At 37.7% G+C, this 14,795-nt stretch overlaps 1 protein-coding gene across 1 annotated transcript in view; it reads right to left on the bottom strand.

The window, feature by feature from the left end:
• The window catches only part of NEK10 (NIMA related kinase 10), a 252,379-nt gene extending 237,902 nt beyond the window's left edge, over positions 1-14,477 (bottom strand). The window contains exons 1-2 of the mRNA XM_052640083.1: positions 14,404-14,477; positions 14,085-14,145 (exon numbers count right to left, since the gene is read on the bottom strand). Coding sequence (XP_052496043.1) covers positions 14,085-14,145; positions 14,404-14,477 — 135 coding nt within the window. The remainder of the gene's footprint in view (positions 1-14,084; positions 14,146-14,403) is intronic.
• Between the last annotated feature and the right edge of the window lie 318 nt (positions 14,478-14,795).

Genomic DNA, 14,795 nt, shown 5'->3' with positions numbered 1-14,795 from the left:
GGATTTGATTTAGGTCATACCTGAATGGTCTAGTGGTTTTCCCTGCTTCCCTCAATTTAAAGTCTGAATTTGGCAATAAGGAGTTCATGATCTGAGCACTCAGCTCCCGGTCTTCTTTCTGCTGACTGTATAGACCTTCTCCGTCTTTGGCTACAAAGAATATAATCAATCTGACTTCAATATTGACCATCTGGTTATGTCCATGTATAGAGTCTTCTCTTGTGTTGTTGGAAGAGGGTGCTTGCTATGACCAGTTCATTCTCTTGGCGAAACTCTGTTAGCCTTTGCCCTGCTTCATTTTGTACTCCAAGGCCAAATTTGCCTGTTACTCCAAATATCTCTTGACGTCCTACATTTGCATTCCAGTCCCCTATGATGAAAAGGACATCTTTTGGGGGTGTTAGTTCTAGATGGTCTTGTAGGTCTTCATAGAACTGTTCAACTTCAGCTTCATCAGCATTTGTGGTTGTGGCATAGACTTGGATTACTGTGATTCTGAATGCTTCGCCTTGGAAATGAACAGAGAGATCATTCTGTCTTTTTTGACATTACACCCAAGTACTGCATTTCAAACTCTTTTGTTGACTATGATGGCTACTCCATTTCTTCTAAGGGATTCTTTCCCACAGTAGTAGATATCATGTTCATCCAAATTACATTCACCCATTCCAGTCCATTTTAGTTCACCAATTCCTAAAATGTCGATGTTCACTCTGGGCATCTGCTGTTTGACCACTTCCAATTTACCTTGAGTCATGGACCTAACATTCCAGGTTCCTGTGCATTATTGCTCTTTACAGCATTGGACTTTACTTCCATCACCAGTCACATCCACAACTGGGTGTTGTTTTTGCTTTGGCTCTGTCTCTTCATTCTTTCTGGAGTTATTTTTCCACTCTTCTCCAGTAGAATATTGGACACCTACCAACCTGGGGAGTTCACCTTTCAGTGTCATATCTTCTTGCCTTTTCACACTGTTCATGGGGTTCTCAAGGCAAGAATACTGAAGTGGTTGGCCATTTCCTTCTCCAGTAGACCACATTTTGTCAGAACTCTCTACCATGACCTGTCCATACTGAGTGGCCCTACACAGTTCAATGCAGAGTTCCAAAGAATAGCAAGGAAAGATAAGAAAGCCTTCCTCAGTGATCAATGCAAAGAAATAGAGGAAAACAACAGATTGGGGAAAGACTAGAGATCTCTTCAAGAAAATTAGAGAAACCAAGGGAATATTTCATGCAAATATGGGCACAATAAAGGGCAGAAGTGGTATGGACCTAACAGAAGCAGAAGATATTAAGAAGAGGTGGCAAAAATACCAGAAGAACTATACAAAAAAAAGATCTTCATGACCCAGATAACCACAATGGTGTGATCACTCACCTAGAGCCAGACATGACTTCCTGGAATGCGAAGTCAAGTGGGCCTTAGGAAGCATCACTATGAACAAAGCTAGTGGAGGTGATGGAATTTCAGTTGAGCCATTTCAAATCCTAAAAGATGATGGTATTAAAGAACTACACTCAATATGCCAGCAAATTTGAGGAAACTCAACAAAACTGGAAAAGGTCAGCTTTCATTCCAATCCCAAAGAAAGGAAATGCCAAAGAATGTTCAAAATACCACACAATTGCACTCATCTCACATGTTAGCACAGTAATGCTCAAAATTCTCCAAGCCAAGCTTCAACAGTTCATGAACTGTGAACTTCCAGATGTTCAAGCTGGATTTAGAAAAGGCAGAGGAACCAGAGATCAAATTGCCAGCATCCATTGGATCACTGAAAAAGCAAGAGAGTTCCAGAAAAACATCTACATCTGTTTTATTGATTATGGCAAAGCTTTTGACTGTGTGGATCACAACAAACTGTGGACAACTCTTCAAGAGACGGGAATACCAGACCATCCACCTGCCTCCTGAGAAATCGGTATACAGGTCAAGAAGCAACAGTTCGAACTGGACATAGAACAACCAACTGGTTCCAAATTGAGAAAGGAGTACGTCAAGACTGTATATTGTCACCCTCATTATTTAACTTATATGCAGAGTACATCATACGAAATGCTGGGCTGGATGAAGTACAAGCTGGAATCCAAATTGGTGGGAGAAATATCAATAACCTCAGATACACAGATGATGCCACCCTTATGGAAGAAAGTGAAGAGCAACTAAAGAGCCTCTTGATGAAAGTGAAAGAGGAGTTAAAGAGCTGTCTTAAAACTCAACATTCATAAAACTAAGATCATGGCATCCAGTCCCATCACTTCATGGCAAATAGATGGGGAAACAATGGAAACAGTGACATACTTTATTTTCTTGGGCTCCAAAATCACTGCAGATTGTGACTGCAGCCATGAAATGAAAAGATGCTTGCTCCTGGAAAGAAAAGCTATGACCAACCTAGACAGCATTTTAAAAAGCAAACATTACCTTGCTGACAAAGGTCCATTTAGTCAGAGGTATGGTTTTTCCAGTAGTCATGTATCAATGTGAGTGTTGGACTATAAAGAAAGCTGATTGCTGAAGAATTGATGCTTTTGAACTGTGGTGTTGGAGAAGACTCTTGTGAGTCCCTTGGACTGTGAGGAGATCAAACCAGTGAATTCTAAAGGAAATCAGTACTGAATATTCATTGGAAGGACTGATACTCAAGCTGAAACTCCAGTGGTTTGGCCACCTGAATTGAAGAACTGACTCTTTGGAAAAGACCCTGATGCTGGGAAAGATTGAAGGTGGGAAGAGAATGGGACAACAGAGGATGAGATGGTTGGATGGCATCACCAACTCGACCGCGACATGAGTTTGAGCAAGGTCCAGGAGTTGGTGGTGAACGGGGAAGCCTGGTATGCTCATGGGGTTGCCAAGAGTCTGACACAACTGAGTGAACTGAGAACACTTTATCCAAAAACTGGAATATATATGATTTCCAAGTACACATGGAACATTCTCTAGGATAGATCATATACTAGGCCACAAAACAAATCTGAATAAATTTAAGAGGACCGAAATTGCATCAAGCATTTCTTTTCTAACCTTAATGGCATGAAACTAGAAATACACTTGCAGAAAGAAAAATGGAAAAACAAGCACTGGAGACTAAAAAAATATGCTAATAAAAAACTAATGGGTCACTGCAAAAAAAAAAAAAAAAAAAAAAGAGGAAATCATAAAATACTTTGAGACAAATGAAAAAAAAAACCACACACAAATTTCCAAAATCGATACAGGATGCAGCAAAAGCAGATCAAAGAGGAAAGTTTATAGTGATATAGGCTTACCTCAAGAAACAAGAAAAACTGACATAAACACCCTAATTAGTCATCCATAGGAATTAGAAAAGGAAGAAGGAAGAGGGCCCAAGGAAATAATAAAGATCAGAGAGGAGATAAATAAAATAGCAACCAAAAAAAAAAAGAAAAAAAGAAGGAAAACATCAATGAATCTAAGGGCTATTGTTTGGAAAGATAAAATTGATAAGCCTGTAGCTAGATTCACCAAGAGAAAAGAGAGAGGATTCTAATAAACAAAATAATAAATAAAACAGGAGAAATAACAACCTATATTAAAGAGACAGAAAAATCCCAAGAGAATATTTCAGACAGTTATATGCCAAAAATTGGAAAACCTAGAAGAAATGGATATATTTATACAAATATGCAATCTTCTAATATCAAATCAGGAAATAGACAATCTGAATATACAGATCACTGGTAGTGAAATTTAATTAATAGTTTAAAAAACTCCCAGCCAACAAAAGTCCAGGACCAAGCAGGTTCACAGGAGAATTCTATTAACACCAAACTTACAAAGAAGATCTAATGCCTATCCTTTTCAATCTATTCACAAAGATTGAAGAGGAGGGGACACTCCCAAATTCATTCTATAGGGCCACCATTATTCTGATTCCAAAAATAGACACTACAAAAAAAAAAGAAAGAAAGAAAGAAAGAAACTACTGGCCAATATCTCTGATGAATATAGATGCAAAAATTTTCAACAAAATATTAGCAAAGTAAGTTCAATAATACATAAAACAGTTATGCACCATAATCAACTTGGATTCATCCCAAGGTCACAGGAAATACACAAATCAACTTATGTGGCACATCTCATTAACAAAAGGAAGTATAAAAATCGTATAATCACCCAGTAGACTCAGTAGACTCAGAAAAAAGCATTTGAAAAATCATGATAAAAATTCTCATCAAAGTTGGTATAGAGTACATATCTCAACATAATAAACAACTTATATAACAAACTCACACCTAACATCATACTCAATGATGAAAAACTGAATGTTTTTCCTCTAAAATCATGAAAAAGACAAGGGTGCCCATTCCTTTCACCTGTGTTTAACCACAGTAATCAGACAAGAAAAAGAAATAAAAGGCATCCCAATTGGAAGGGAAGAATAAAACTTTCAGTATTTGCAGATAACATTAAATATATATATATATATATAAAGACCTTATGGTTTCCAACCAAACACTATTAGAACTAATACATGAATTCAGTAAAGTTTTAAGATATAAAATTAATATACAAAACTGTTGCTTTCCTATACACTAATAATGAACTATTAGAGAAAGCAAAAAAAAAAAAAAATCCCATTTATAATTGCATCAAAAAGAATAAAATACCTAGAAATAAATTTAACTAAGGAGGTAAAAAACCATTACTCTGAAAACTACAAGATACTGATGAAGGAAATTAAAGGCAAAGAAATGAAAAGATATGCTATGTTTGTGGATTGTAAGAATTAATACTGTTAAAATGCACTTATTACCCAAGCAATCTACAATTTAGTGGAAAATGAAAGGGAAAGTAGCTCAGCTGTATCCAACTCTTTGCGATTCCATGGGCCATATATTCCATGGAATTCTCCAGGCCAGAATACTGGAGTGACTAGCTGTTGTTCCCTTCTCCATGGGATCTTCCCAACCCAGGAACTGAACCCAGGTCTCCCACATTATAGGCAGATTCTTTACCAGCTGAGCCATCAGGGAAGCCCCTTGTGGGAATTCCATGGACTCTATGGTCCATGGGAGTCACAAAGAGTCGGACATGATTCAGTGGAATCCCTGTCAAAGTACCTATGATATTTTTCACAGATCTAGAAAAAATAATCCTAAAATTTATATGGAACTATAAAATACCCTGGATAGCCAAAGCAATGTTGAGAAAAAAAGAAAAAGAACAAAGCTGAAGGGATCATAGCCCCTGACTTAAGACGATACTACAAAGATACAACTAATCAAAGTAGTATGGATGGGGGTTGAAGATGGTGGAAAAGCAAGATGTGGATCATCTTCCTCCTCACAAATACATAAAAAATACATTTGCCTGTGGAACAACTCCTACTGAACAGCTGCTAAACAGTAGCAGAAGACCTCAGACTTCCAAAAAGGGAAGCTAAACTTCACATAAAGTGGTAGGAAAAGGGCATGAAAATAAAGATACAAAGAAAAAGGGACGGGTCCTGTACCATGGGGAGTTAGCTGTGAAGGAGGACAAGTTTTCACACACTTGGAAACCCCCTCACAGATGGGGACAGGGGGAGTTTTGGAACCTCAGAGGGGAGTGCAGCAGCAAGTACACAGACGACAAAGCACAGAGAATTTGGCACAGAGATCAATGCCAATTGGCATCTCCCAGCAGAGAAGTTGTTTGGACACCCACCACAGAGAGTCAGGGCTGGGTGCTGAGGCTCAAGCTTTGGGAGTCCGACCCCAGGGAGAGGACTGGGGTTGACTCCTATGAAGGACTGGGGTTGACTCTGCCTCCCTCTGAGGGTACTAGTACAATGCAAGTGAGGGAGTCCAGGGGAAAGCCTGGATCTACCAAAAAGGCAAGAGACCATTGTCAAAGGGACCCTCAGACTCCTGGGGACCCTCTAACTCCACAGGCTCCCAGCCTGCAGGACCCAGCCTTCACAAGTGGGATGAGTTGGCTGTGGTCTATGACCCCAGAGATGGGCACACCTGCAAATGTGGGGTTTTCTGTTGGGGTTTTGTCTGTCTGTTCTTTTTTTTTTAATTAGTAGTTTGGTTTGATTTTCCCCTATTTCTTTCTTTTTCCCTTCTGTGCTGTGTGACTTGTAGAGTCTTAGTGCTCCAGCAAGGGGTCAGGTCTGAACCTCCAAGGTGGGAGACCCAAGTCCAGGATGTTGGATCACCAGAGGACTCCCAACCCTATGGAATACTAATCAGCAAGAACTCTCCCAAAGGCCTCCATCTTAACACTAAGACCTGGCCCCACCCAAAGGTCAGCAAGCTCCAGTGCTGCATGCTCCACATCAAACAACTAGCAAAACAGGAACACAATTGTACCCATTAGTAGACAGGCTGTCCAACATTATACCAAGGTCACAGACACCCCATAACATACCACTGGGCCCAACACTGCATTTAGAGAGACAAGGTCCAGCTTCACCCACCAGAACACAGGAACTAGTCCCCCTCCTCCAACCAAGTCCAACCCCACACTCTGAGGGTGGACTCCACAAGAATAACTACAACCTTACAGCTTGTGGAAAGGAGACCCCAAATGCAGTATATTAAACAAAATGAAAAGACAGAGAAACATGCAGCAGATGAAGGAGCATGGTAAAAACCACCAGACAAAACAGGTGAAGACGAAATGGGAAATCTACCTGAAAAATAAATCAGAGTAATGACAGTAAAGATGACTCAAAACCTTGTAAATAAAATGGAGGCACAAATACACAGAATGGAGGCATGGACTGAGGAGATACAAGAAACATTTAAGAACCTAGAAGACTGTTCTATACATCTGTGTCTCTTTTGCTGTCTCGCATACAGGGTTATCGTTACCATCTTTCTAAATGCCATATACATGTGTTAGTATACTGTATTGGTGTTTTTCTTTCTGGCTTACATCACTCTGTATAGAACAGTATTTTGGACTCTGTGGGAGAGGGAAAGGGTGGGATGATTTGGGAGAATGGCATTGAAACATGTATAATATCATATAAGAAATGAATCACCAGTCTAGGTTCGATGCAGGATACAGGATGCTTGAGGCTGGTGCACTGGGATGACCCACAGGGATGGTATGGGAGGGAGGTGGGAAGGAGGTTCAGGATTGGGAACACGTGTACACCCGTGGCAGATTCATGTTGAAGTATGGCAAAACCAATACAATATTGTAAAGTAAATAAATAAATAAAAGAGCCTAGAAGAAATAAAGAACAGAAAATCAACAATGAACATCATACTAACTGAAATAAAATTTTAAAAATACACTACAGGATCAGTAGCAGAACAGATAAGTAAGCTGGAAGAGCGAAAGTTGAAAATAACTGAAGCATAGTAGAATATTGAAAAAAAAGAATGAAAATAAATGAGAATAGTCTCATAGACCTCTGGGACAACATTAAGCACACCAACATTTGAATTACAGGGGTCTCAGGAGAAGGAAGGAGAAGGTGATGGCATCCCACTCCAGTACTCTTGCCTGGAAAATCCCACGGATGGAAAAGCCTGGTAGGCTACAGTCCATGGGGTTGCGAAGAGTCGGACATGACTGAGCGACCTCACTTTCACTTTTCATTTTCATGCATTGGAGAAGGAAATGGCAACCCACTCCAGTGTTCTTGCCTGGAGAATCCCAGGGACGGGGGAGCCTGGTGGGCTGTCATCTACAGGGTCGCACAGAGTCAGACACGACTGAAGCGACTTAGCAGCAGTAGCAGCAGGAAAAGGAAAAAAAAAAAAGATATGAGAAAATATTTCAGGAGATTATAGTTGAAAACTTCCCTAGCAGGGGAAAATAAATCACCACCCAATTCCAGGAAGCCCAGAGAGTTCCATATAGGATAAACCCAAAAAGAAACAAAGCAAGACACATGTTAATCAAACTAACAAAAATTAAACATAAAGAATAAGCAAGGGAAGAGCAACAAGAGAATACAAGGAAATCCCCATCAGGGTAACAACTGATTTTTCAACAGAAACTCTGCAGGCCAGAAGGGAGTAGCAAGCTATACTTAAATTGATGAAAGGAAAAAAACCTACAACCAAGATTACTCTACCCAGCAAGGTTCTCACTCAGATTTGGCATAGAAATCAAAAGCTTTACAGACAAGCAAAATTTAAGAGAATTCACCACCAAACCAGCTCTATAACAAATGCCAAAGGAACTTCTCTAGATAGGAAACATAAGAGAAAGAAAAGACCTACAAAAACAAACCCAAATCAATAAAGTAAATGGTAATATATATCATATATAAAAATATTTTTCACATATATAAATATATATAAATCATATATAAAATAATTATATATAAATATATAAATCATATATATTATATATATCATATATATAAATGATTGTTATATATAAATGTATGCTACTGCTAAGTCACTTCAGTTGTGTCCGACTCTGTGCGACCCCAAAGACGGCAGCTCACCAGGCTCCCATCCCTGGGATTCTCCAGGAAAGAGTACTAGAGTGGGTTGCCATTGCCTTCTCCAATGCATGAAAGTGAAAAGTGAAAGTGAAGTCGCTCAGTCGTGTCTGACTCTAATATATATATAATATAATTATGTATTTATATATATCATATATAAAAATAATTACCTTAAATGTAAATGGATTCAATTCTCTAACCAAAAGAAACAGACTGGCTGATTGGATACAAAAACAAGACCCATATACATGCTGTCTGGAAACAGCCCATGTCAGACCTAGGGACACACAGAGACTAAGAGTGAGAGACTGAAGAAAGGAAAACATATCAAAGGTACCGAGAAGAGCTAGCACCTCTCTTGCTCAAACTGTTCCAAAATTGCAGAGGGAGGAAAACTCCCAAACTCATTCTATGAGGCCACCATCACCCTGATACTAAAACCAGACAAAGATATCACAAAAAAAAGAAAATTACAGTTCAATATCATGGATGAACCTAGATGCAAAAATCCTCAACAAAGTTCTAGAAAACAGAATCCAACAATACATTAAAAGGATCATACACCATGATTAAGTGGGGTTTACTCCAGGGATGCAAGGATTCTTCAATATACACAAATCAATGTGATATACCATATTAACAAATTGAAAGATAAAAACCATATGATAATCTCAATAGATGCAGAGAAAGCTTTTGACAAAACTCAACACCCATTCACAATAATAACTCTCAAGAGTGTAGGCACAGAAAGAATATATACCTGAACACAATAAAGGCCATAAATGACAAAACCACAGCAAATATTATTCTCAGTGGTAAAAACTGAAAGCACGTCCTCTAAGATCAAGAACAAGACAACGGTGCCCACTCTCACCACTGTTATTCAACATAGCCTTGGAAGTCCTAGTCATGGCAACCAGAAAATAAAAAGAAATAGAAGGAATTCAGATTGGAAAAGAAGAAGTAAAACATTCACTGTTTGCACATGACATGATACTATACATAGAAAACCCTGAAAATGCCACAAAAAACTACTAGAGCTAATCAATGAATTTAGTAAAGTGGCAGGATATAAAATTAATACACATAAATCCCTTGCATTTCTATATACTAACTATGAAAAATCAGAAAGATAAATTAATGAAACAATCTCATTCACCATTGCAACAAAAAGAATAAAATACCTAAGAATAAACCTACCTAAAGAGATGAAAGACCTGTATGCAGAAAACTATAAGACACTGACGAAAGAAATTAAAGATGATACAGATTGATAGATATATACCATGTTCTTGAACTGAAAGAATCAATATTGTCAAAATGACTATACTACCCAAAGCAATCTACAGATTCAATGCAATCCCTATCAAATTACCAAGGTCATTTTTCATAGAATTAGAACAAAAAATTTCACATTTTGTATGGAAACATAAATGACCCTGCATAGCCAAATCAAGCTTGAGAAAGAAAAACAGAGTTGGAGAAATCAACCTCCCTGACTACAAATTATACTACAAAGCTACAGTCATCAAGACAGTATGATATTGGCACAAAACAGAAATATAAACCAACAGATAACCCAGAGATAAGCCTACATACTTGTGAGTACCTTATCTTTGACAAAGGAAGCAAAAAAATACAATGGAGAAAAGATAGCTTCTTCAACAAGTGGTGGTGGGAAAACTGGAGAGCTATATGTTAGAATACTTTCTAACACCATACATAAAAATAAAATGTATGAAAGACTTACATGTAAAGCCAGAAACTACAAAAGCTCTTAGAGGAAAACATAGACAGTACACTCTTTGTTATAAATCACAGCAAGATTCTCTCTGACCCACTTCCTAGACTAATGAAAATAAAAAGGAAAATAAACAAATGGGGCCTAATAAAACTTAGAAGCTTTTGCACAGCAAAGGAAACTTTAAAGAAGATGAAAAGACGACCCTCAGAATGGGAGAAAATAATTGCAAACAAACCAACTGACAAAGGGTTAATCTCCAAAATATAAAAGCAGCTCATATAGCTCAATATTAGAAAAACAACCCAATCAAAAAATGGGCAGCACCTAAACAGACATTTCTCCAAAGTAGACATACAGATGGCCAATAAACACATGAAAAGCTGCTCAACATCACTCATTATTAAAGAAACACAGATCAAAACTACAGTGAGGTGTCACCTCACATGAGTCAGAATGTCCATCATTAAAAAATCTACAAACAATAAATGCTGGAGAGGATGTGGGGAAAAGGTAATCCTCCTGCACTGTTGGTGGGAATGTAATCTGATACAGCCACTATGGAAAACAGTATAGATATTCCTTTAAAAACTAGAAATAAATCTACCATATGACCCAGCAATCCCATTATTGGGCATATACCCTGAGAAAACCACAATTCTAAAAGACACATGTACCCCAATGTTCACTGAAGCAATATTTACAACAGCTAGGACATGTAAGCAACCTAGATGTCTATCGACAGATGAACGGATAAAGAAGTTGTACTACATTTATAGAATGGAATATTACTCAGCCATAAAAAGGAATGCATTCAAGTCAGTTGTAGTGAAGTGGATGAAACTAGAGCCTCTTATACAGAATGAAGTAAAAACAAGGAAAACAAGTATCACATATTAACACGTATATGCGGAATCTAGAAAAATGTATTTATGAACTTAGTACAGAATGGACTTGTGAACACAGCAGGCAAGGTGAGCGTGGGACAAATTGAGAAAGTAGCATTGACATATATACACTATATGTGTAAAACAGATAGCTGGTGACAAGTCGCTAAATGGTACAGGGAGCCCAGCTTGGCGCTCTGTGATACCTAGACGGGTGGGATGGGAGGAGAGGAGGAAGGCTCTGGAGGAAAGGGATATACATACAATTATGACTTATTTGCCTTGTTGTAAGGCAGAAACAAACACAAAACTGTAAAGCAATTTTCTACCAATTAATAAATAAAATTAATAAAAAATAGTATCTTGTTGGCACCAAAAGAGACACATAGATCAAGAACCCAGAAAAAAATCCACACACTTAAATGATCAATTAATTTATGACAAAGGAAACAAGAATATACAGTGGGGAAAAGACAGTCTTTCAGTAACTGGTGCTGGGAAAACTGAACAGGTACATGTAGAAGAACGAAATTAGAATACATTCTCTAATGAACTCAAAATAGATCAAAGATCTAAATGTAAGACTGGAAACCATAAAGCTCCTAAAAACACTCTGACATAAATTGTAGCAATATTTTTTGGCTCTGTCTCCAAAAGGAAATGAAAAAAATAAATGGGACATAATTAAACTTAAAAGCTTTTGCACAGCAAAGAAAACCATCAACATAATTAAAAGACAACCTACTGAATGAGAGAAAATATTTGCAAATGATGATGATCAGTAAAGGGTTAATATCCAATATATATAAACAGTTCATACAACTTCAATATTAAAAAAAAACTGGTTTAAAAAATGGGCAGAAGACCTAAATAGACATACTTCAAAAGAAGACATACAGATAGCCAAGAGGCACATGAAAAGATGCTCAACCTTGCTAATGACCAGGGAAATGCAAATCAAAACCACAATGAGATATCATCTCACATCCATCTGAATGGCTCTCATGACAAAGACAACAAATAGCAAATGTTGGCAAGGATGTGGGAACAAGGGAATAATGTTGGCAGGAATGTAAATTGGTACAGCCACCATAGAAAACACTATGGAGATTCTTCAAAAAGCTAAGACCATATGATATAGAAATTCCACTCCTGGGTACATATCCAAGGAACATGAAAACATTAATTTGAAAAGCTACATACACCCTAATGTTTATTGTAGTATTATTTACAACAGCCATAGTATGGAAGCACCCTCAGTGTCCACCAACAGATTAATGTATACACACACACACACACACACAATGTAATTCACTCAGTTGTAAAGGAAAATAAATATTGTCATTTGCAGCAACATGGATGGTCCTAGAAATTATTATTCTTAGTGAAATAAATCAGAGAAAGACAAATTCTATATGTTACCACTTTAATGTGGACTCTAAAAAAATAAACAAATGAATATAGTAAGTCCTCTATATATAAAGCTTCAAGGTGCAAACTTTCAAAAATGTGGATGTATGTTTGCATGTCCAATCACGTAAAGCTATTTCACATGTCTGGCACACATTATCACAGGTATGCATCTTCTACAAGTGGTTGTGCTTTTGTATAGTACTGTATAGGGGACAGTAATACAGTATCTTTATTTCAAGCCCAGGAAGTCTAGAAGCAAGTGTAAAAGCAGCAGTGATGTAGCCGGTACAACTGCACTTTTCAAGGTACTGTACTGTGTGATTTAAAATGTTTTCTTTTTGTGTGTTTGTCTTTTTATGTATTAATTGTGTGAAAAGTATTATACACCTCTTGCAGCGCTGTACTATATAGCCAATTGTGTTAGTTGGGTACCTAGGCTAATTTCGTTGGACTTATGAACAATTTGGACTTATGAATGCATTCTGGGAACATTACTCATTCATTGAAGGGGACTTACTGTATAACAAAGCAGAAACAGACTCATAGATACCGAGAATAAACTAGTGGTTACCAGAGGGGAGAGGGCAATGGAGAGGGGTGACATAGGCATAGAGGATTAAAAGGTACAAACTACTATGTATAAAACAAAAAAGCTAATAGGATATATTATACAGCACAGGAAATATAGCCAATATCTGAATATAAATCTTAAAAGATTTATGGGGTACAATCTTAAAAGAGTGAATCATTATGCTATACAACTGAATTTAATATAATATTGTTAATCAACTATAATTCAATAAAAAAATTTTTAATGCTATAGTTCTCTGGTAAGTTCAGTAGATACAACAAAAGCCAGTAGGGCTGTATTACCACATAAGCTCATAACAAATTTGCTTAAACAAGTTCACCAGAGTAGACTTTGGAATCTTGCTCCCAGGGTTCACATCCCAGCTCTGTCATTTGCTAATTGACCATGCTAAATAAGTATCTGCTGTTTTTATTGCTATTAGCATTTCTGTGTTATTCCCCAGGTCTTCACGGATAGCCTCTAATCTCACACTTCTCCAAAGTCTTACAGAAGCTAAACCAAAAACAGTCTAGAAATAAATTCAAATGGCAGTACCATTCTTTCCATTAAAAAAAATTAAAAATGCTATTGTAAAAATAGTCAAAACTCACTCCTTCATTTCCCCTATTTTTGGTGAGATATACTTTGCAGCCAGCGTCAAGAAGGGTGCTGTAGCAGTTGGGCAGCCTGAAAAGCAGGGAAGGGGAGAAGGAAAACGGGATGTACAGTGTTTTGGATAAATCAACTCCCCTAGAGCTCTGCAGGGTCAGACACTGAGCATTCAACTGAAGAATGTATCCTTTCCATACTGATGCGTTTTGCAGGTTAGCACCAGGCATGAGAGCAGAGGAATGAAAATGCTGTGGTTGCATAGTCCTGCTTCCTGACCCTGAACCAGGTGAGGGAGAAACAACTGGAAGAAAGATGGAACACGTGAAAGAACAAAGGAAAATAGATGTATTGTTCATAAGATGTTAAATGGATCCTTTGGAAACGTGATTTCTCTGTCATTAATGGACGCGCATTCTTTGGAAACACTACCTGTTGCTTGCTTGATTGAACGTTCAAAAGGCACAGAAGTCTTTTAAGATCTGAATAGTCCCTAGGAGAAAGAATAACACAGTGTCAACCGACAGGAGACTCTGGGTGAACTAGTTGCGTTACCCACTAGTAACACGGACCCTTGCCACTTGGAGGCCTGCTTTCATAGACTGAAACATATACAAACTAAACTTCTCCTTAGAACTGTGGAAAAGGGCAAACATTTCAGTGAAGACTCTACCCCAGAGCAGCAGTTGTCAAGGATCTACACTGTGGTTGCTGGTCACGAATAATAAGCAAAAACTCATTATGGTGTTACCTGGTGGTGACTCCTTGCTGTTTTTTATCAGTTGATTTTTCAGTGGCCTTCACTTTTTTGTCTTGATCAGGCATTGTAAACCATCAATGCCCCAGAATTAACATCGCATTCCTTTCAAAGTAAACTGGAAGGAAAAACTTTAGTTGGCTTGTGTGCTCCAAAATATTCTCAATTAATGCAAATCCACTTAAAACATTTATTTAAATATGCACAAACTAACATTTACTTCTAATACAATAATAAAAATGTTAATATGAGTAACATTTACGATTTATCATTCAAAGGCCTCTGGATACATTTAGGGCACAGTTTATAACTATAGTAGTGAAAAGTGAGAGTGAGTTGCTCAGTCGTGTCTGCCTCTTTGCGACTCCATGGATTGTAGCCTACCA

This window comes from Budorcas taxicolor, chromosome 1 (assembly GCF_023091745.1).
Source record: "Budorcas taxicolor isolate Tak-1 chromosome 1, Takin1.1, whole genome shotgun sequence".
In the NCBI taxonomy this organism is placed as follows: Eukaryota; Metazoa; Chordata; class Mammalia; order Artiodactyla; family Bovidae; genus Budorcas; species Budorcas taxicolor.
The sequence above is the reverse complement of the archived record's forward strand: the minus strand, read 5'-3'. Positions and strand labels throughout refer to the sequence as shown.